This window comes from Pipra filicauda, unplaced genomic scaffold (assembly GCF_003945595.2).
Source record: "Pipra filicauda isolate LSUMZ 115617 unplaced genomic scaffold, ASM394559v2 scaffold117_size3949168_pilon, whole genome shotgun sequence".
In the NCBI taxonomy this organism is placed as follows: domain Eukaryota; kingdom Metazoa; phylum Chordata; class Aves; order Passeriformes; family Pipridae; genus Pipra; species Pipra filicauda.
In genome coordinates, this window is record NW_024103629.1 from 3301817 (window position 1) to 3325008 (window position 23192).

Here is a 23192-nt window from a genome sequence, read left to right on the forward strand (position 1 = left end):
GCAAAGTGTAACCATGCTGATAGGACCTGAATCTTTCCTTCAGTGACTTCAGCTCTGTGTTTCCCCATGCTCTAGTACACAGACCTGCTTTAGTGAACACTGCAGTTATCTCTTACTGCCCAGCACTCTGCTTTCTACCCATATGTCAGAGTACTTGTTTGTTGTGTACTCACATCAGTGGGGCTGATTTTGTCTCAGAGAAGGGCACCTCAAAATTCTGGTCCTCTCTGCTCATTACTCGTGAAAGAAAACTGTCCTACTCCTACCTCTCTTAAGGTTCCCCCTCCCGAAGTATTGCTGGTAGTGAAAATTATGATGATCAACTGCCCCTTGTTGGTAATAGCTAAAAATAGAAAAAACAAATTTGTTACTGTTTATTTTTGTACACAATTGACAAAGGCTAATAAGATCTATTTGACAAACAACCATGAATAACTAGCAAATGTTGGTCACTTGTGGTTAGGAATTTGGCTTGGGAGGTTCTACATAAAGGTGTAAAAGTTAAAAATCCCACATGTATTCTGATTAGCTAAAAGTAAGAGATAAGTTAGGAACTTAGATACATTTGGAGTTCATTGAAAAATTGAAATGTTTACTGCTGCTCATTTCAACAATGACTTGGTTCAAAAACAAGGCAGCAAGAGTATGATGCACCCACCTTTCCCTTTTTGTCTCTATTTTCTTATGTTTGCTATTTTGCTTTTGTTTTAATTAGCTCCTACTTATTTGTTTGTCACCTAGACTGGCCATAATTACTTCGAAAATGGTGAAGAGAATCGTTCTCAGGATAAGACTAACCCACCCAAACCACTGTCATCCAGCAATGGGGGGGCGTGTTACGCAAATTCAGCCGTCATAGAGAGCAATGGAAATCTTGGTTTTGACAGCATCAGTGTGGTCTCAGCACAGGTATGAAAATCATGTCTATTTTTTATTGTATTCCTGCCAATTATATAAGTGTATCTGAGGGGTCAGTTAATATGAATTTTTATTACTTTTGTTAATTCTTGTAAACTTAGAGCTTATAATTTGCTTGAGCTCTACGAAAAAAATAATGGGGTTTTGGGGCAAGCTTACAAAAGCTGAATGATGCATTCAATTTGTAGCCAACAAAAAGGGCTATTTTATATCAGTATTTGAATGCATAGGACAGAGAGATGTATTTAATCAGATAATTTGGTTAATATTGATTTTGTTTTTTTGTTTTGCTTTAAGAGTGATAGTGTATTTTAGTGTTGTGTGATCTCTGTGGTGTTCCTGATTATGTAAAGCTGTTAAGTGTGAGAACCTGATTCCTTTGAATAATACAGTAACTTAATACAAAAAACTAATACAGTAACTTTCATGCAGTATATTGTGAGCACTGCTTGTCATAATTCAGTATGTTTGGATACTATGAGAATTATGGATGTCATATGTTGAGACAGAAGCCATTCCTCCTGGTTTAAGTGTTACTATCTTTCAGATTTTTTCTCTGTATTTCTTTGTGTTTATTTTCATACCGCAAATACAACTTCCTTCTGTCTGAGAAGAAAATGGAAGTAGAAAGTTTTGTGCCTCTTTAGTCTTTTCCCCTGTGCAGGGAGGAGCAGTACCGTTTCTTACTTATAAAAAATTAAAAACACATTAAAAAAAATCTGGAATGTCCAAGGCAAACTTTTTTCATAGTAGAGATTTCTGGTTTACCACTCATGTTCTTTAGCCGGTAAGTTGGTTGTGGGGAGCAGAGAGGAGCAAGCAGGAGAGCAAACCAGAGGCATGCCCTAACAACCAGGAGAAAATATGAGAGTTCTGCATTGACCTTGCAGGCTCACAGGGCATTTGATGCACACAGTTTAAAGCAACAAAATTTACTTGTCCTTATTGTAGAAACGTCATGAAGTGTGGTGGATACTGGATGTTTCAAAAACTAGGAGAAATATACTTAAAATTGTATGGGCACCAAGAGGGAATTAGTATTATGAGTGTCCCTAAGCTGTATTTTGTAGATTTATAAAACAAAAAGAAGACTGTCTCTGCTCTCTGCAGAGACAGTCAACTCTAGTGTTATGGGTATTGTTTTTCTGTCCTGTACTAGAAGTTACATCTGGACTTATTCCAGTGTTACCTTTTGGTTAGCCATCTGCTTATGCATAACCTAAACATAACAAAATCATACCACATATTAGAATATTAAAATGCAACTACATAAGATTTATTTCTAACAACTAGTTTAGATGAGATGCTTATGACCATGAAATATTGTAGGTCACCCCAAGATCCTTTGTGGAATACACATCTCCTTTTACATGCAGTCTTAAAAACTTAAAATTTCACACAGGTCTTCTCTTCTACGTATTGTTCTTATGAAAATTCATGCCCTTCAATCTTTCTTTCTCTCCATTTCTGCATATCCAGGAAGAGAATATGTTGTATTAAATCATCTTGAAAGTAACAGGGTAAAATTCACTCTGGAGCCAAGGCTGGCTGCAAGGAAATTTTGGTGTCAGATAACCCACAGCTGAATGTGAGCCCAGGTGTCCAAGAAGGCCAATGCCATCCTGGTCTGTATCAGAAACAGTGTAGCCAGCAGGACTAGGGAAATTGTTGTTCCCCTGTACTCACCACTAGTGAGGCTGCCACTCTAATCCTGTGTTCAGTTTTGGGTCCCTCACTACAAGAAAGACATTGAGGTGCTGGAGAGTGCCCAGAGAAAGGTAACAGAGTTAGTACAGGGTCTTGGAGCACAAGTCCTATGAGGAATGGCTGAGGGAGCTGGGGGTGCTTAGCCTGGAGTAAAAGAGGCTCAGGAGGACCTTCTTGCTCTTTGCAACTACCTGAAAGGAGATTGTTGCAAGGTGTGAGTTTCTTGTCCCCAGTGACAAGTGACAGGATAAGGGGAAACAGCCTCAAGTTGTGCCAGGAGAGGTTTAGATTGGATATTAGGAGAAAGTTCTTAACAGAAAGGATTGTCAGGCATTGAAACAGGCTTTCCTATGGAAGTGGCTGAGCCACCATCTCTAGAGGTATTTAAAAGATGCATAGATGTGGTGCTTAGAGACATGAATTAGTGGTGGACTTGTTAGTGTTAGGTTAGTGGCTGGACTCAATCTTAGAGGTCCAGCCTAACGATTCTATGATATTGTAGGTAGCAACAAAAAAGCCATCATTAGTCTTGTCCTCCTCCAGTGAGGTTCAAAGGGGCCAGGTAGTCTTCGGAGTCATTAGGGAGCAGGAGAGGGCCGCTGTGGCTGAGGTGTTTTGGGGCAGTTTGGTAATGACATGAGGCTAAGTCTGCATTCAACTTTACAGGCATATTTCTTTCTTAAATACTTTTAAGAAAGAAATAAAGAAGAAACCCTTTGGCACAAGCCAACACATACCTAAGAGAATTTTAATGTGTTCTCGTAATCTACTGCTTATTAAATAGGCCAAACACAGCATTGTCAGAAATCATCATGAAGTCTTTAAAGAGGGAATTTGAAGCCGACTGTGCCGAGGTGTGGTAACTGTTTTCAGCTGTGGGGATCCAGCTATATTGTCTCCTTTAATGACAGAACAGATTGACTGCCAGAGTAAATGTTTAATCAGTCACTTACGTTCTGTTTTCACTTGAAGCAGTAATTGCAACCTTGGAAACCTCCTTTGTGCTCTACCCAAAGTTTGTGTCTACTATGCGTTGAAATATGGCTTGACAACAGTAACTTTGAAGAAAAGTTGTTTCAGAGATGAATTGCTAAAATGTCTGTATTCTTGAGTGCAGAGTGTTAGAGTTGTATAACAAAACTTTACAGTGGCCTTTATTTATTCCCCAGAGTCAGTGTCAGGATTCCTTCTTGGTCCTGTGGGCATTTCTAGAGAATACAAAAGGACATATCTGGTTCCTGTCTGAGGGAATCAGAGATGCATTAGAAATAGCAATAGTAATTGAGATATCATGGGATAAAATAAGAGAGGCTCTGTATAATTTTTTAATTTTGGGAACAGAGAAGAGATCATTACTTTTAAAAAACCCTCTGTGTCTAGAAGAGGAAAAATACCAAGGACATCTTTGTTTTTCCATAAACTGTAGAGATACAAATAATACAGAACTGCATTAATAATTAATAAAAATTAGACCTGATAGTCCAGCTGGGTATTACAGAGTTCCTTAGCTAGCATATCTTCTGTGATGTCTGCTAAACTACCATGAAAAAGTGGGAATAGTCCAGCAGAGACAGACATTGTTCATTTTTTACCTTGAAATCCTATGTATTTGTAGGGTAATTTTGTCAGTAGTCTGCCTTATCTTTAACGTGAAGAATAGGTATTACTCGTTCATCTTCTTCTATTGGACACGTGATCTAGTAAAGTTCAGAATATAAATCCAGACAAGCAATTTCATTGTACTTTATATGATTTAGAGAAGTTGTCAAGACATTATCTACAATAGATTACATGCAAGAATTATGATATTTCAGAACTACACAGTAAATGGCAGATAGCCATATATGTATTGCAGAAGCCTCTCAGAAACTGTTTCCTAGTTTTTAAATTACAGTTATTTCTGCATTTTGAAAGATTTGATTAAGAAAGTAATTTTTAGAATTAAATCAATACTAGTATTCTAAATTAAATCCAATTACTTAAAAAAAAATACATAGATAAAAGAACCCAAACCTCAGCACTTTTCTAGAATCAGTTCCATTCTTGATAGACTCAACAGCTAATTCTTAATAGTATCTTCTTACTCAATGTTCATTTTTTTATTAGATGCATAGAAAGTTCAGCATGTATATTTATAAATTATTTATTTCACTAAAAAGCCCTTCAGATTTTTGTATTTGTCGTACATACACACTGCTTTAGGCTGTCATTGGAGTTCTCAGCTGTGCCAGAAAATGGGTCCTTTACCTAGTTCAGTGGCTAAGCCAGTTGTGCCATTACAGCCCTCAGAAAGCCATATGCACACACACGGCTCCCCCTAAAACCAACTGTGCTTTGGCGGGAACGAACATAAACAAATATGTACAAGTGACGTTTTTGCTCACCTGTATTATTTACTCACTGTTTTCATTGCTCTTTCAGGAAGTTTCATCCTTATAAACTTTTTTTTTCATAAAACCATTCATTTTATAGAAGTGCTTGGCATTTGATGTGAGAATTTTTTGATAATTGAAAGTTTTTACAGAACAAAACCATCACCTCTTTCTCATGTATAATAGAAGTCGATAACATGTCTTTTCAAAATACAATTTCCTGAGACTAATATTGCTGCTTTATCTGAAAATACTTGCTGTTGTTTGTGTGTATGTGAACAATGTTCTTTTTTATTAGAAAAAATGAGTTAATTGTTCAAATTAAAATCTGTGCGTTGTCTCAAACTCCCTTTCCTCAGTGAAGCTAGAAACACGTGCAAGAAAGATGTGTTTTTGGCAGAAATTAGGATGATCTACAAAACAGTGCCTCCACCAGTTCATAGGCAGCTTGAAGGATGGTCACCAGGGAACAGAAAATAACATAAGAGAGCAGATCTTCAGCTCAGAGAGCTGGATGAATTGATGGAATTGGTCTATTACTCACTCATAAGTGGTCCTATCTCAAGCAGAAACAGTACAGATACAAATTAATCACCTAAAAAATGTGATTGGCATTGCTTGTGTTGGATGAAATGTTGAGAGGAAAACTTTCAAAAACTAAAGGCAAGCATGTAGTACAAGTCTAAAACTACGTGTTTCAGTCATCAGGGAAACTCCCAATTTTTTAATATCATTGTTAATTTTTGCATTATGAAAGTATAATTTCAGAACTTCCTATGGACTGAATAGGAGCTGTAAGTGTGCTTTGTGGTAGTTTTGGCACTACTCAAGCAAGGCTTTATTATCTACGAGTTCCAGATAGTGCAATAAGCATCTGACTTGGAAATTCCCGACCTGAACTTTTGTCCTGTCCCAAGACAGCTCCTAATACAAGAATGTAGCCAGATAAGAGTCTGGTGAGCAAATCATGAGACAGTCCTTATTGCTCTGTCATTAGAGATTTTGTAAGAATTTATTAATCATTGTATTTCCTTGTAGTTCAAAATTCAGTTGCCTGGTAGTATTTGCATATGGCAAAACTAAAACAATTTGCAATGTTGTTTTTAATAACAAAAGAAAATTTCTTGGAATACTCTGTGGCCTTCTCATAAAGGAGAAAGAGGCGTTCCTCTGCACCACTCTACTACAAGAGACTGACATATGTATGGATGAGGGGAGAGCAGTGGATATTGTCTGCCTTAACTTTAGCAACCTTTTTGACGCTGTCTCTCACAACATCCTCAGAGGCAAACTCAGGAAGTGTGGACTGGATAAGCACACAGTGAGGTGGATTGAGAATTGGCTGAATGGCAGATCCCAGTGGGTCGTAATCAGTGGCACGGGGTCTAGTTGGAGGGCTGTCACTACTGATGTCCCCCAGGTTTCAATATCAGGCCCAGTATTGTTTAACCTATTCATCAGTGACTTGGATGAAGGAGAAGATGCCTCCTCAGCAAGTTTGCTGATGATACAAAGCTAGGAGGAGTGGCTGATACCTTAGAGTGCTGTGCAGCCCTTCAGAAGAACCTCGACACATTGGAGAGATGGGCAGAGAAGAACCTTCTGAAATTCAACAAAGACAGTTGCAGGGTCCTACACTTTGGCAGAATAACCCCCTGCACCAGCACAGGCTTGGGGTTGACCTGCTGGAAAGCAGCTCTGTGGAGAAGGACCTGGGGGTCCTGGTGGACAACAAGCTGTCCATGAGCCAGCATTGTGACCTTGTAGCCAAGAAGGCCAGTGGTATCCTGGACTGCATTAGGAAGAGCATTGCCAGCAGGTTGATGGAGGTGATTCTGACCTGCTACTCAGCCCCAGTGAGGCCACATCTGGAGTGCTGTGTCCAGTTCTGGACTCCTCAGTACAAGAGAGACATGGAGCTCCTGGAGCGAGTTCAGTGGAGGGTGACAAGGATGATTAGGGGAGTGGAGCATCTCGCTTACGAGGAAAGGCTGAGGGAGCTGGGTCTGTTCAGCCTCGAGAAGAGACAACTGAGGGGACCTCATCAATGTATGCAAGTATCTGAAGGGAGGGTGTCAAGAGGAAGGATCCAGGCTCTTCTCAGTGGTGCCCAGCAATAGAAGAAGAGGCAATGGGAAGAAACTGATCCACAAGAAGTTTCATTTGAATATGAGGAAGAACTTTACTGTGTGGGTGACCGTGCACTGGAATAGATTGCCCAGAGAGGGTGTGAATATCCTCACTGGGGATATTCAAGAACTGTCTGGACACAATCCTGTTTGATGTGCTCTAGGATGACCCTGCTTGAGCAGGGAGGTTGGACCAGACAACCCACTGTGGTCCTTCCAAACCGATCTGTTCTGTGATTCTGTGATAAGTATCTCTGTAGGCACACAGATGTATGTATTACTGCTTATGTATTCCAGTAAGTGAGTGCTCATTAATGCCTTATAAGCAAATATTTTTTTTTAGTGGGGGAAATACTACAATGCTTGCAAATATCCTGTAAATACACTATGTGTGTACAGAAATTTAACAGAACGGATCACCAGAAGTTTTTAGGGGGGGTTGGTTTGTACTCACAGCTAAAATGGCAGTTCCTTTTATCTGCTTCAAGTTTTTCATTATTTTGTGGCACTACATGTATAAATTACTTCCACTTTGGGAGGAATTAGTGAGATCCCTGGAGTGTATGTGCATTGCAGTTTTATATTAGCCTGTTGATTTCATACTCTGAGCCTTTAACTTGCACAGTCAGAATTATCCATTACTGTTTTTATTAAACATTCACTGTAGAAACTAATTTGAATAGCTGGATTTGACTATCATTGCCCAAAATTAGAAATAAAGTTTATGGAATATCTGGATGTGTCTATACTCATGTGTACCTGGCTGTTATGCAGCAGGTGTGTCTCTGAGAGCATGACGTACTGGCAGTTGTGTTTCAAATACAGATGCCCTCAGTCAATGTGATCAGATCCTTCTGACTGTACATGCTTAATAGTGGTGGCTGAGGAGGCTGTGAGGAGCCTTGAGACACTCTTTACCTGACAGGGACTCCAGAGAGACATTCAGACCACTATGGCCTGAACTGCTCTCTCAGCTGAAGGGCATTCAGATGAAGCTTTGTAGTCAGAAGGGTGATTGGGCCCTGCATGTTAACTTGTTGAAAAGGAAAACATTTGGTGCTACCACTGCGCCTTTTGCTTCTTGGACCAAGCAATTTGATCTCTGTATGCAGCAGTGCTTTAGTTTATACTTGGCATTCATTTAAAGACAGGAGCATGATTTGTTGGCTTCTTTATTCAGTGGTTCATGTAATTGCTTTATTGTGTTATTTTTTTCCCAGGAAGAAGCCACCCAAAGCAGCTTATGCAAGTGTCTTAATGGGCGTCCACTGTCAAAGATTGGGACCATTGCTTGGATGGTAACACTGAGTGACGCCGTACATAATTTCATAGATGGTTTGGCTATTGGTGCTTCTTTCACTCTGTCTCTGCTTCAAGGGCTTAGTACCTCCATAGCCATCCTGTGTGAAGAGTTTCCTCATGAATTAGGTAAGGAACTTCATGTTGTTTACTGTGGAAATCACTGTTGTAGGAGGTCGTGCATAGATTGAAAGAAAGTTTAGACAAATTAATCGAAAAAATATTCATCAAGAAGTCCCAAGCATCAAAATACACATCTGGCACAGGAAGTTCCCTAGTGCAAGTGGGTGGAAGCTGAGACTGTGTATTGGAAAGGTGTTAATTATCTTGTTCATATATATATTGCATACACTGTTGTATTAATTAATTTTAAAAACAAAAATCATTGTAAGTAGGTGTGTGTTCCCATGCTCTTAGCTCAATCTTGCATCACCTATTTATTTAGAATATATCAGTTTCCTTAGTATTGAAGGGAAATCCTCATCATGTACTTGAATGAAGAAAAACAGCAGGGAGTTATACAAATCATGTATTTTCTTCAGAGTTCCTTTGAAATCAGAAAATAACCACAATATCATTTTCTGAAAATGGTTTTCTCTTTTTTTTTATTCTTTTAGGGGATTTTGTCATCTTGCTTAATTCAGGAATGAGTACTCGACAGGCTCTGTTTTTCAATTTTCTGTCTGCATGTTCTTGTTACATTGGATTGGCTTTTGGTATATTAGTAGGCAACAACTTTGCTCCCAACATCATCTTTGCTGTAGCTGGTGGAATGTTTCTGTACATCTCTCTGGCAGATATGGTGAGTTATAATTTCATTTTCAGTTATTTTTTTATCTGCAAGAAAACAAAGATTTCACTAAGTCTTTCCAGTACTAGAATTTAGTACTTTCTTGCTCTCATATCAGTATAATCTAATTATTATTACTATTATTAGATGTTAAATCAGCAATTATACCCTTAGTGGGGGTGCACAGATAGTTATGTTTGTTCATGAAACATGGAACTCTTTCACTTCACAAATATGGCTCATCACATTATTGCTAAAAGGAGTTTTAGACAGGGAAAAGCTTTTCATGAACAGTTTCATCAAAGAGTAAAAAGTGTATAAATACGTTGTTTCAGCATTTTAAAGTGTCAGAGTATTTCAGCTTATCTTTAAAAGGTTCATTTTTCTATTTAAACCATATTGTGAAAGAAAAGCAGAAAAAGAAAGGTAAACAAAATGAAGTTAAGTATTAAGTTTTTAGTTGAATGAAAGGTGTTTTGTAATCACTGTAATAATTTTCAGGTTATTTAGCTGAAAAACCTGATTTAAATTCTGTTCCGGTTTAAATTAAACAGTGACAGCCCCAGTTTCAAGGTTCAGACTGAAAAACTTGCTAAGCTCTATGCAAAAGAGTCTGTCTATCATTTATTTTTCAAAGTATGCTAGAAGATATAAGCGAAAGAAATTGTGCTAAGATCCAAATAGGGTTTAGACATTGGGAAATAAAATCTGGATTCACAGGCAGTTAGCAATATTCCATAATTTCCTCTTATAATGATGTTTTGTCTCAAAATGAAAGAGGTCTTTCAAGAGTTTTAAGTTTTATTATGTTTAATTCAGTGTTGTAAGAACAGATGCAGCAGGTGAAAAGGTGTTTACACCTGCTACATGAGAATCCATTTGAGTGTAGAATTGGAAGAGTGAGGCCTGAATTTGAAAAGATTTAAGTCCCCAGTTTGTTTCTATGTGTGTTCAAGAGCTGTCATGTAGTTATAGTGACCATTCCATTAAATGCTATTATAGTTTAGGAAAGAGCATAGAATTTAAGTAATACCCTAGAATTAAAGAAACAATATAAATAGTTTATTTTATAAGTTTGCAGTACTTCGATTGCTAATGCTTTTCATTTAGTTTCACTCTTATATTATGAACAGTAATGTACTGAACTATGATGTGTAAAATTCATGGCATAGATTTAGAGTGGCTCAAATTTGTTATTAATCCATCAAAGTAGGTAACATTCTTTTATTTTTATCTGTTGTTCTATTCTCTCTGTTCCTCTCTGTCTCTCTCCCTGTCCCCTCTTCTCCCCAGTCTCTCTCTCTTTTTATAGGTTTTTGGATTGTATCAGTTACCTATCTGAATTTTTCTCCCCCCTAAAAAGTCTGAAATAGGGTATTCAAGTGCTCTGTACAGAGATCTGGCTTTCTGCTTTCTGTTATGATTTTCACACACTTCTGGTTTGCTTGTCCAGAAGCAGGTAGGATTAACTGGAATGTCATTCCTTCCTCATTCTCTTTTTGCTGTGCCTTTTCCTTCCAGCATTGGCATATCCCACCTCTGCCAATAGGATCACTGTGAGGTGAGGCTGTGGGCAGGTGAGAATGTGTACACTGAGGTGTGTGCACAGATGAGCCTTGTTGTATGGCATGAAGCTAATCTGGTTTGTTGCCATTGCCTCTTGTGCAAGAGTATTACAGAGCTCTGGAACGATTTCTGGGAAGGTTTGGCCACTTCCCGCTAACCTTAACCTGTTCTTCAAGAATTGCGTTACCTTCAATGGCTGTTTTTGTGTTGTGAGATCAAAGAAAGATACAATTTCTGAGTCACCTAGCCTGGAGGTTTCCAAACTAAGACTGAAATTAACTGTCTTCATTGCATTCTGGTTAGACTACTCCCAGCAGAACTGGAGAAGAGAAAGTTTATTTGAGTACGTTTGTCGAAATCTACTGTAGTTGATTTTATCGGCAGCAAACACATACCCTGAATCATCCCATGCAGGGAACTTCTTGCCTGTGCTCTTCTGCCATCACCTCAGAGGAAGTACATTTGTTTCTGCAGTCAGCAGTACAGCAGTGCTATTATGTTGCTATTATGTTACCATCAAGATGCATGTTGCGGAATGAAGACTCTGTAATGTAATATTGCATGTGTTAGCACCACTTTCACACCTGTCTTCTTTCTTCCTTGCTTGACCTCAGAAGCCCACCAGACTTTCTACACGTAAAAGGTTTCTTATTTCTGAGGCATTGTCTATGTTTTCATCTTCACTTCTTTTGCCTTTACATAAAGCAAAAGAAATCCTGATCTTCCACTTCCTGGAGAAGGGTTTCTCTGTTTATACTAGTGAGTAATGCAACATTTAGTAATACAAGGGCAGCTGCTCCTAGCAACATATGAACCAACAACTGGAACCTAGGAGACTGCTGGAATCACAAAGGGAAAATTTGCATGAGAGACAACCAGGTGAAATCTCAATAGAGAGGAACAAGGCACCATTTCATTTCACCATCCTTGGTGGAGTAGGTTTTCATGGTAATTAGGGTGACTTGTTCCTGTGACTGCCTTCATGCTCTGTTTGTTCAAATACACAGTCTGAAGTAGCAATATTGTTCAGTTCTTAATGCCTTAAATGAAGCACACTACCACGAGATGGCAATACTTACCTAAAAATATCCTTTTTTTTTTTTTTTTCAGTTCCCAGAGATGAATGATATGCTGCGGGAGAAAGTGACAGGAAGAAAGATGGATCTTACATTCTTCCTTATTCAGAATGCTGGTTTGCTAACGGGGTTTACTGCTATACTGATGATCACCTTGTATGCAGGAAATATTGAGCTGTGATAATGCAAGTGAAAATGGAATCATTACTGAAGACATGAAGTAAATTGCAAATGGAAGACACTTGAAATCCATAAAGGGACATTCATTAGTGACAAGTCCCATCCTATCCCTCTTGCTCCAAATACAGGAAGTTCTTCTTTAGGACTTGCAGTCAATCCAAATAGCAGGAGCTGTCAACTTCTGTACAATGCCAAAAAAATGCTAGTATTTTTATTTCTACTTAAAATTATCAGACATATCTGGACTGTCACAGAGAAAGGATGTTACTTGGCCAGTAGAATTATGTAATACATGCAACTCAGGACCAACTGAAAGCTGAGGTGTACAAGGAAGATGTGTATTTAAAAGAAAATAATAGAGTTTCATATCCTTTTTTAACAGTGATGAAGGCAAGCAATTTTCAGTTTTCATGACTTTAGTGTAGAATTTGTCTGTGTAACATCCCCTTTCCCCATCCAAAAAAAAAAAAAAATCAAATTACTTCAGAGTAGGTACTAATGAAGCTAAGATTTTTAATTACTACTAATTAACACTGGAAGGAAAGATACCAGTTCCTGCTTTTGATCTTCTCTCTTTATAAGTGCACTAGGGAATTGTTGATTTATTTTGAGAACCACTTTTTTTAATTAGAGGGAACCTGTGTTAAATTTATGACTTTTATCAACTCCATAATATTTTAGAAACATTGAGTATTTTAAAATGTACAAGCATTTTGTGTTTATGAAAATAATAAACTTTTGCCATTAAGTTTCACAAATATTCTCTTTAAAAAAATTGGTATTTTAGTTTCACAAAGTGGAATTTAGAAAAAAATCTTGCTAAAATCAACATTCCAGTAAGCTTTTTTGTAATTTGAATAATTTCCTCATGTGCAGTTGAGTGGAAGTAAGTGATAATAAAATATACAAATTCTTATCACAATCTGTTGCATGTGACCTTTCTAAAATCATGCTTATATGTATGAGTTCTTCTGAAATAAACAATTCATCATCTCTAGTGTTACAGGATGTGCACAAGGAAATTCATAAAAAAATATAGTCCATTTCAATCACCACTTTGCTTTGAAGGAAATGTTGTTATTCTCTAGTAAGTTACTTTTTTCATTGATTTTTAAGCAAGTTTTACAGCTTCAAAGAAGATACTATTTTTTGATGTATTTCCTGGTTGTAGGAAGGGACAAATATTTTATTTTTAATTCTCTATTAAAATATATTTTCTACCAGATAAAGGATTTATTTTAATATTTTACTTGAATCTCATCTGTAATTACATTAGAGAAAATAACTAGGTGTCTGTTGTTCTGCACAGAAGTTGTAAATGATACTACTTTAAAATATGTTATAAATGTTAAAATGTAATCATAGTAGCCAATGACATTTGCTGTATGGAATAAGCATTTATTAGTCACTTTGTGCCCTCTAAGTTTCTGTGAAGAAGAATCCTCCCACTCCATGTCTTTCCTTTATTCCTTCCTTATTGATTCCTTGGATATGAGCTGTTTGTAAATGCTACTCTTGTGTATGACAATAATTTATTATAGTAACTATGAATGTTCATTGACTTTTTAAAATAATTTGACCATTTCTAGTTCATCAGATTATTTTAATAAGATACCTGCATGGTACTTTTCACCTTTAAATCCAAACATTTGCAAAGAGACTTGAGTTTTATCAGCTCCCTAAGGAGAAAAAACTGAGGCAAACAAGTCATTGAAATAACCTACTTTTAGATCACAGAGCAGACTAGAGATGGAACGGTCTGATTTTCTGTGTAGTGCTTTAGTCAAAAACCAAACTGTCTTCTCTGCTAATTGGATATTTAGTACATAAGAAAGCTTTTTGATTTCTGTATGGGCAGGTTTGTCTGTATATCTTTGCTGTTGTTATTTGTTTGTCCAGTACATATAAAATACATCTATTCCAATTCTAGGAATTGCAGTGATTTCCTAGACTTTGCAGATACATCCAATGAGGAAGAAGGATGAGCAAACATGTTGGTTTTTTGTGACAAATAAGACTGCAAATAGTTACTCCCCAAAAGTTTTGAAAATCAGTTGAGGGAAAGACTTTCATATTCTTTTTCATGTTAATGTCATCTGCAATACTATTCAACTTAAATTGCCACCTCTTCGGCCTTCTTTTCAACAGTTGTGCAAATTCAGCATGTAATGTAATTTCATAGGGCTCCTACATACTTTTGTATATGTTGTTTCCTTAGGGCAGATTATTGGACATCTAATGTTAGGCATTATTTAACATATACTTGGGAAGATATTCTGTGTTGGCAGTACTGTCATAGATAGTATATAGTTGTAAATAGATCACTGTCATAAAGTTTCCTTTTTTTCATGATGTGATTCATGACCTAAGACACACTTTTGAAAGTTTCACTAGAGGTGGGGAAAGATCCAATACCACAATGCCTTCCCCATGCCCACCTACCCCGCTGATAATACACTAAAGAAGGAGCCAGGAGCATATAAAGAGCAACAAGATGGACAAAGGGTAAATCCTAGAGTAGTTCTGACCTCTTGAATACAGGATATGCAGAAAAGTAAAATGGTCTATGGGGGAAGCCTGGCAAATATGCGATACATAATTATCATTTATGATTTCAGGAAAAATAAGCACAAAAATTTGGTCAGTACTTTAGGGTTACTGGTTTTGACATTTTGATGAGTTCTTGACTGAATAAGGATTTAAGGCATCAAACTAAAAATTTAGTCTCAACTATAACTGACCAGCTAAATTAAATATCAGCCCCATTCTAACAGTAGTATGGAACGCATTGTGGTCTTCTCTATGCTGAAGTATTTGCCCTGCTGCTCCATTAACTTTTGTAGCCTGCCTGAAGCTTTGCATTGCCTGAATAAAAAGAGCTACAAAACTTGAACTATGTGGTTTAAAGATGACTTGAACATGCATTAGTTACATTCAGTAACGCTAATGATAGCAGTGGACACATCTCCTATGTGATACATATAGAGAATCTACTGTGTGTGCTAATTTCTGCATCACAATCTGTAGTTTTTAAGAAACCACTGATTTCACCTGTACATAGGTGAACAGATTCACATATTACCATGTTGTTTTGTCTTCTACTGTAGCATGTCATCTGTGTAAATTTGAAGGTGACTAAGATCCAGGGAGAAAACAGTTTTAGATGACTGTTTTTCTGCTTCATACAATTCTAATGAAGCCATTTCAAGTAATGTTGAGACAAGTTTTAATGTCTCTGAGCATGAAACTTGTTGCTAAATTTAGAACATTGTTTGAACATTGATTGAACATGCATTTCCTTTAGACCATAATGCTACACAGGTAGAATTCAAGAAATCTTTCAGATTCCTTGAAACTTAAAAAAAAAAATAATCTCACAAGTAGTTTAAGCCAAGTGAAAACTGCTTAGATGTGATTATAGGAACAGCAGCACATAACAAGAGACACACTCAACTATCTACAGTTACGTGATCTAGTCAGCTGTAGTTGATTCCTTGAGTATGTTGGAACAGCTTCAGGTGTTTGAGCTTCCAGCCTAAGTGATAGGTGTAACAAAGAACAGATGCTGTGAGGCCATTTCCAAAAGGTTCAAAATTGTTCAGAATTCTTCAATGGAAGTTCAACTAAAGAATACGATGATAGAAATAAAATTGTCTCTAGAAATGCATGTTGTATTTCGCAAATCAAAAATACATATGGAGCAGGGCACTAACTTGCATTTCCCTTTGCATGTATGGATTGCTAGGTGCCACCAAACCATTTCATGTATACCTGTGCACTGAATGCATACTGTAGCTCTTGACTTTTATTTTAATGTAATATCCCATACTTTCCAGGAATGCTGTAGTTGCCTTACCAGCTCTTACAATACTTGATGCACAAGTTAACGCTCTGAGATTTGAGAAGAAACTTATCTCCCTGTCTTGCAGTTCAATTCAAAATGTACAGGTGTGTCAAGCTGACAAAGGTTGCTGAAATGAAGACTAGAGAGAAAGCCAAAGATCTGCTAGCAGTAGATGTAATGCACCTGTCAAAGTTACATTCTACTTTTGTGACTTAATCCCATCTACATTTATTTTGCACCCAATATATTGTCTCTCTTTTTTTTTTTTAAGTTATTACAGTGCTTTTGAAGAAGATAATGTGTTTACATGTCTTGTGATTGCTATTATGATCATAATGCTTTATTCTAATTTAAATGCCTTCCACAGTTTCTACAATTTCTTCCATTTTAAAGTTAAGTGCCACAGCATTTAGTGCTTGGGGTAAAAATAGGAGATACAGAATGCCATAGGAAGTGAACTGCAGGGAAGATGTAGCTTGAATTTATGAATAGCATGTAAACTTAGGCAATGATGTAATTCTCCATAATACAGCAATTAACTGCTGCTCTGAGTGGAAGCACTATGAAATATTCATAGGACCCAAATTTGATTTTCTTTAAAGAGATACCAGTTCCTGACTCTGAGGACAAAAAACTTGGACATTCTTTCTTATCTTGACTACCTCCATGGATAGTTGTTCATTTCCTATTGCTTACTAGCTGTCTTGTTTGGTCTTTTAATTTGCAATCTTAGCCTGTGTTAGAGTTTAAAAATGTCATCATTATTGACATTAGTGTTGAAAAAACATTCCACCTTCACTATGATGTACTGCCCTTGTTCCTGTGCTTAACTGGATTTTTCTATGACTTTTGAATGTAAAATATTTCAATTGTGATTGTCACTATAAAATCCAATTCATATTAAGTTACTGTGTTGAATTCAGATTGAAGTCTTTAGTTCTCATGTACTCATTTCACATCTAGATCCTGAATTGTCCCATAAAAGGGGGGTTGTGTAAACAGCATAGCTTACAGATAAGGAAAGTAAGTAAAACCATGAAATACCTATCTAGAAGAAGACAAGAAATGGAGTTAGGACTAGAATATGAGCCTTCTGTCTATAATTGTTAGCTATCCTTTAGAACATTTGAGAAGATGGATGACATCCCCAAAGCTAATATCAGAAATTCGCCTTGATTCTTTATCACCTTCTTTTAAAAAATAGTAGTTAGAATAATTTTGATCAAAACATACTGCTTCTTGGAAACTCCCAAAATCTGATCACCTCAATTCTGCTCCCTCTGTTTTATCATGGCTTTACCTCATTATTCACAGCCAATATCTCCTGATGACAGCTACATTTATCCCATCCTGCATTACTGTTTTACCATGCTGGCAAGTGCTGAGCCACGAGGTCATCATGATTTTGTTTGCTAAGAAAATATAGTTGGACCCATGAAGTTGCTGAAATTAGCCTCGTGGTGTTTTGTGGAGTTGGTCTTGGCAATGCCTGAGCTATTAAAATGAAAATAATGATAATTAGTAATCCTCTTCAATAAAAGAATTTTGTTAGTACACCAAATATTATATTATATTATGTAGAACAATAGTGGTATAGACAGTGGAAGACAACAATAAAATTTATTTATATCCAGCTAGCCTTAGTCAATCAGAGAAACAGCAGCAGTCATCTCTGGTTTGGCTGTTCTTGAGAAGAAGACATGCACAGTGCCATTCCCCTAGTGCTAAAGAGTGAAAAACCCAATCTAATTAGAAGAAACATGAAATGAGATTATATGAGTCAAGCACATTTAGTTAGCTAGAGAATACAAAAAGGCTTTGATGGCATTGGCCTAAAGGATACAGAAAATGCACTAAAATGCATTTTTCTGATTCACGGGTAAAAGCTAATGAAGTGTTTGTCTCACAGTAAGTGCAACAACAAAAAACTGGCTGTTTCTGTAAGACAAAAAAGTTATTGCTATGTATTCATTTGTATATTTTTTGTCCTTGCAATATCTTGCGAATAAAACTTTTTTAATAACATGCCTTTTTCTTTTATCTTTGAGAGAATCATACTTGTGTGTGATGTCGAGAAGATTTTGAAATTATTTCTCAGGTTTTCATCTACTGAAATTAGTTAGATCTTGTAAAGTTAATAACAGAACTTTGAGTATCTCTCTTCCTCACTTATTTTCTGTATAGTTCTTATAGTCTGCAGAAAGCTTTTGACCATTTTAAGTAAGATTATTAGTAAGATAATACAGATCTCCTTTTGGTTGTAAAAATGTTGGTAGTGATTTGGAATAGTTAAGTGTTCATTAGAAGTAAGTTATAGTGGGATTTGTTTGAAATCTCCTTTTACAAACAGCAGACCCAAGTACAAAATTATTCAATCGTGATTAATACTCATGTATTAAAAAGCATAGTTCTCTGTGGCAATAGAGGACTTGTCCTCCTTTAAGTAGAGATTTTGTAACTTTTCACTTTGTTGGTACATTAGTGAAATCAAAGATACAGCTTCTGATGAATTGGCAAGGAATTAGATGAGATGTATAATGTTCCCTGACCCTTTTTTGTTTTCAAAAAAATCAATCAATAAAAATTACTTCTCTTTTTTTTTTCCCTAATTTTTATTGCTCATCCAGTCATAGCTAAATCTATGGTTGCTTGTCTTACCAGAAAGAAAAATCACTTAGCAGCTTAAGTGAATGACTTTCATTGATAATAACAGAGGTCCTTGTTCACTGAAGTACTTGGAACAAACTTCTTCTATACTTCAGGGAGAGCTTTGGGTATGAAAGAGGCATAGGACTGATTTCTAAATATGACCACACACATTATATTTCATATTTGAAATGTCTTCTGCCAAGATTGTTTTGTGAATTTAGAAACCACTGTGGTACAGTTGGGCTTGCACTGTGCATAACTTCTTGCTTGACATGTTGAATGGGTATGTCTGTGCTGCACAATGAGGGGTTGTGTTGAGAGAGATATATATGAGCTCGGATAAACACAGCAGTGTGTGTTCATAAATAGTCTATACAGGAAGAAAGACAGCCATATTGATAAGGCAGTCAACCCTCATGAGAAAGCTGTACTATGTCAAGAAATGACAGTATCTCTTTGTGACATAGTAATAGTGTATCTCCATAAAGTGCTGGTAGTATATATTTGCATAGTAAGTATCAGGCACACTATTTTCTGGTTTTAATATATATAGTACTGGGTGTTACTGCACTACAAACTGTTCTGTCATAACTATATTCTAACAAATTTGGGATAAAAACTGCCTATAGACCAACATCCTTACTCTTTAGTTCGGTTTAACATATGTATCTTTTTGGTTTTTTTCTTTTCACAGTAGAATGCATAGATTGCAGCTACAAGATAGTATGAAACAACTCTACAAAACAGCAAAAAAAAAAAAAAGATGACATGAGGAATTTTTGCTTGTTCACTGAGAGTAAAGCTTCTGACTTTTGAAAGGCTTACAATGGTCACAGCAAGCAGAACCTGCATTTTGCACCTTATCTGGAAAAATTATAACCTTTGGTATTTTGAGTGCCACAATGTAATACTGGATCAATGTGCTCTCTACAACATTTTATATGTCATCTGTTCTTGAAGACTTTTTAATCACTTGCTGGTTGCAGTCTCACTTAGCTAAAGTCCTATTTAGCCATGCTGAGGAGAAAGCTCATACAGTAAAACACAACAAAGAGCTGTCAATATATTTATAAGGCAGATCTCACCTGTGCAACTTAAGAGTATTTCTCAGCTAACTGGGTGAGTGCCCAGATATGTCTTGATGCTGTATTGAAATGTGACCCAGGTAAGTAACATCCTTTTTCCAACTTCTTATCTTCCATGTTCACTCTTATTCCCACTGAAAGGAAAGTGGCTTCCTAGCAAGGGTAGATATGTAACTGTTTGTTTCAGGCAACTGGTGTACCTGGTAGTACTGATTTACGCTATACACCATATTTGCCTTTTGATTTAAACAAAGGTATAAACATAGCTATAGAGCTGTAACCACATTTGACTAGTAATTACTTGTCCTATGTGGGAGTTCCCAACCTAGAGGGTTCAGAGAATATGTTCTGTTTCAGAAACATTATTCTTTTGTGTTTTCAAAGTGAAACTGCATCCCAGTTTGCAGTTTACAAGAAATTTGAAAATACTGGTAGTGGTAGAAAAGTTTGATCCATAACTACATAAGAGAAGGCACTCCATGAGCCACAGATTGTGCTTTTCCCCCAGCTATATCTACTCTATTTGTCTCCTGAACAACTAAGCCTAACAAGATTAGTATATCTGTACTAGCAGGTCAGAACAAGATAGTTTGGTTAGACTGCTGGTAGGTGATGAAATGCTGTGTGTAAGAGAGGAAATTTTTTGGTCTTTTTCCCTTTGAGGGGGCAGGAAGTCTATAAAGACATGGCTGATATCAGAAATGCAAGTTGGGGCGATCATAATTTGAGAGGGCAAAATTAGTAATATAATCACACCACTGTAGCAATAATTATTGTAATTACTTTTATTTACATTAATTTAATTCTGCACTAAATGCTATAATTAATATAATGGACATATTGTGATTTGTGGCTTGTGAAAGGTGGTTTCACGAGAGTTTTCTCCTTGCATGGCGAACAGTCACTTCCCTTCTGAGGTTACAAAATGTTGTAGTTTTGTACTTTAATAAGAACAAAGTCAAGGATGGGAGCATATGGAAGGCACTGGCCCCTTTGGCCACTGTCCAGTATTCACTAAGGGCAAAGGAGAGAGAGGTCTGCTCAACTAATCACCTGAGGTTTAACTGATCACTGTGTAAACAGGAGTCACAATGTGGCACCTGGCAATAACAGGCTCAAGCTAGAGTCTGAAAGGTGAAGTCCCCAGCACTGGGTACAAGGATGGGAAGAAGATGAACTAGCAATATGGGAAGGGAATGGCACAGCACCTACTGTTTCTGTTGTGAGGGGAATTGAGAAGGAGGTGCTTAGGGACATGGTTAAGTGGTGGGCCTGGCATTGTTAGGTTAATGGTTGAACTCGAAGGTCTTAGAGGTATTTTTCAACCTAAATAATGCTATGATTCTATGACTGGAAACTGGAGGCTGCCAGCTGATGAGAAACTAGATAATGAAGAGAAGCAAAAGCTTGGAGCTGGTAGTGTGCTTCTGAGAGGATGGAAGTATTCTCAAGGAAGAGTCAGCTGGAGGATTTGGGGGCAGGAGAAAGCAAGGCTAGGTAATGTGGGGGATGGATGATGTCCTGGGAGAAGAAAAATAGCAAAACCACAGATGTTTTATCTAGAGTGGAAAAGGGCAAGTAGAATAGGTGGGTGACTATAGCCTGTTGTGCCTACCCTCTGATTTCTGGTAACCCTGCAGAGATTTTCTTCATAGGTTTGGAGCATGAGCCATAAAGAGCTGAAAGACAGCAGCATATAAGATCCCTTATACTGTGGGAAAGAGATGGGCTTGGGCACACGAGAGATTTACCAAGTAGGAATACATCAGCGAGATGAGGTAATTAAATATATCTATGCTGTAGTACATGTTGTAAATACGAACAATACATTGACAGAAGAGGCTTCTGTTGGTGTGGAAGGCAAGCATATGCCAGGCCGTGCCCCAGCCCAGGTGGTGTGCATGAAGCCATTAGCTGTAATAATTAACTTCACAACTTTGCTAGCAAGGCTGAGTGAGGCTTTTTGCAGGGCCAGGAAACAACCTGCTATAAAACTTTAAATACAAAGTTTTGATGAAGATGCAACATAAGGGGATTAAAGAAGCACTCTTAAGGATGTTTATTATAAGAACAGATGGTTCCTCCTGGGCCTTACTGGCACTCATACTTCCACTCATACTTCTGTTGGGATTAAATGTGAGCCAGAGAGAGGCTTTGTTACCTGAGGGCTTTTGAGGGAACAAAATGCTTGGCTTTGAAAAGGAAGTGAATGCAATCTACATCACACTAGGAAACCTTGGAGAGGAGGCTGAACTGCTTTTAACTACTGTGTAGATTTGAGTTGAAGGAAAGGTAAGAAGGTGATGTTGCTGGGAAGGGTGAGCTAGGGAAGCTGAAGAGCCTCTATCACTGTGGTTGGTATGGAGCTGTGTTGTGTTTATTTGCTTTTCTGAACCTGCACTGAGTGCTGCTGCTTTTCTGAGGTGCTGAGGATGCTGGCCAGAGACCTGTGCTCCAACCCAGCATGTGGAAAACCCAAGGGAAGCATGAGGGACTGTAGTGGCAGGTTTCTCCAGGAGCAAGTATACTACAGCAGTAGCTGCAGCATGTGGTGCTTCTAGGGGAATCTTGAAAAAAAGCCTATATTCAATATTGTTCTGAGCTGTTGCAAAAAGAGCTGGAAGCTACATGATTGCTGTGGGGTATAATCTGTGAGCAAGCACCATAAAAATTATGGAGGGAGAAGTAGCTGCAGATCACTTGTATTTTTGCAGGTCCACATGTTCAGCTGTTTATCAGTGTACAGCTCAATAGAAGACCAGGTTGGGTACCTGAATCCAAGTGTGTTGCCCTGCTTGCTACAGCTGTGCTAGTGCCACAGAGAGTTGCTCAGCTGAATAAGCAGTGTGTAACACAACATGCCTGCCACTTGAGCTGCCACAGGAATGGAGTAAGTGAAATAGTAGGGGTTGCCATGATGCTGTGTCTGGGCTAATTAAAAGCAATTTTTTTAGAGCTTATAATTTCCTATCTTTGTTTTGCTTTAGGGTTTGTTATTTTTATGAGTGCGTGAACTGTGGTTTCTGAGAATTGTTAATGAGTTCTTTCGGTTGCTTTAATCTGAACACAACAAAGTTTTGTGAAGATGTCATTCTTTCTCTTTTAAATGGTTCTGTCCTGTTAGGTATCCAGACTGTTGGTTATTTTTTTTATTATTTTGTTTTATTGCTGCAGAGGGATCTGGACAGGTTAAGGATCGATGGGCCAAGGCCAACAGTATGAGATTGAACAAGGCCAAGTGCTGAGTCCTGCGTCTAGGACACACAGTATCACAATAACCTCAAATTTCCTACCTTCCAGGAGGCAGAGTGGTATGAGCAAAATTATATGTACATGTTATAGTGCCTACAATGCAGCAAATCATATGTAAAATTTAAATTGAATGGCTTCAAATGCTTAACATAAGACGTTAAGGAGGAGTAAGACCCTATGACTTGCTGACACTGCGGATAAAGAAATATTCAGCTTGGTTTGTAGTAATTCCTTAATTGGAAGCATGGGGAACATAGTGCAGGAATGCCCAAATTCCCTGGGTCTGCAGTAGTATGTGTCTGTAACAAGGCTGACTGTATTACGT

General features: G+C 37.5%; 1 protein-coding gene across 1 annotated transcript in view; it reads left to right on the plus strand.

Moving 5' to 3' along the window:
- Positions 1 to 12700, plus strand: part of SLC39A8 (solute carrier family 39 member 8) — a 45093-nt gene extending 32393 nt beyond the window's left edge. The window contains exons 5-8 of the mRNA XM_039385575.1: positions 742 to 909; positions 8347 to 8554; positions 9043 to 9227; positions 11892 to 12700. Of these exons, the coding sequence (XP_039241509.1) occupies positions 742 to 909; positions 8347 to 8554; positions 9043 to 9227; positions 11892 to 12038 (708 nt within the window). The 3' untranslated portion in view covers positions 12039 to 12700. The remainder of the gene's footprint in view (positions 1 to 741; positions 910 to 8346; positions 8555 to 9042; positions 9228 to 11891) is intronic.
- Positions 12701 to 23192: the final 10492 nt, after the last annotated feature.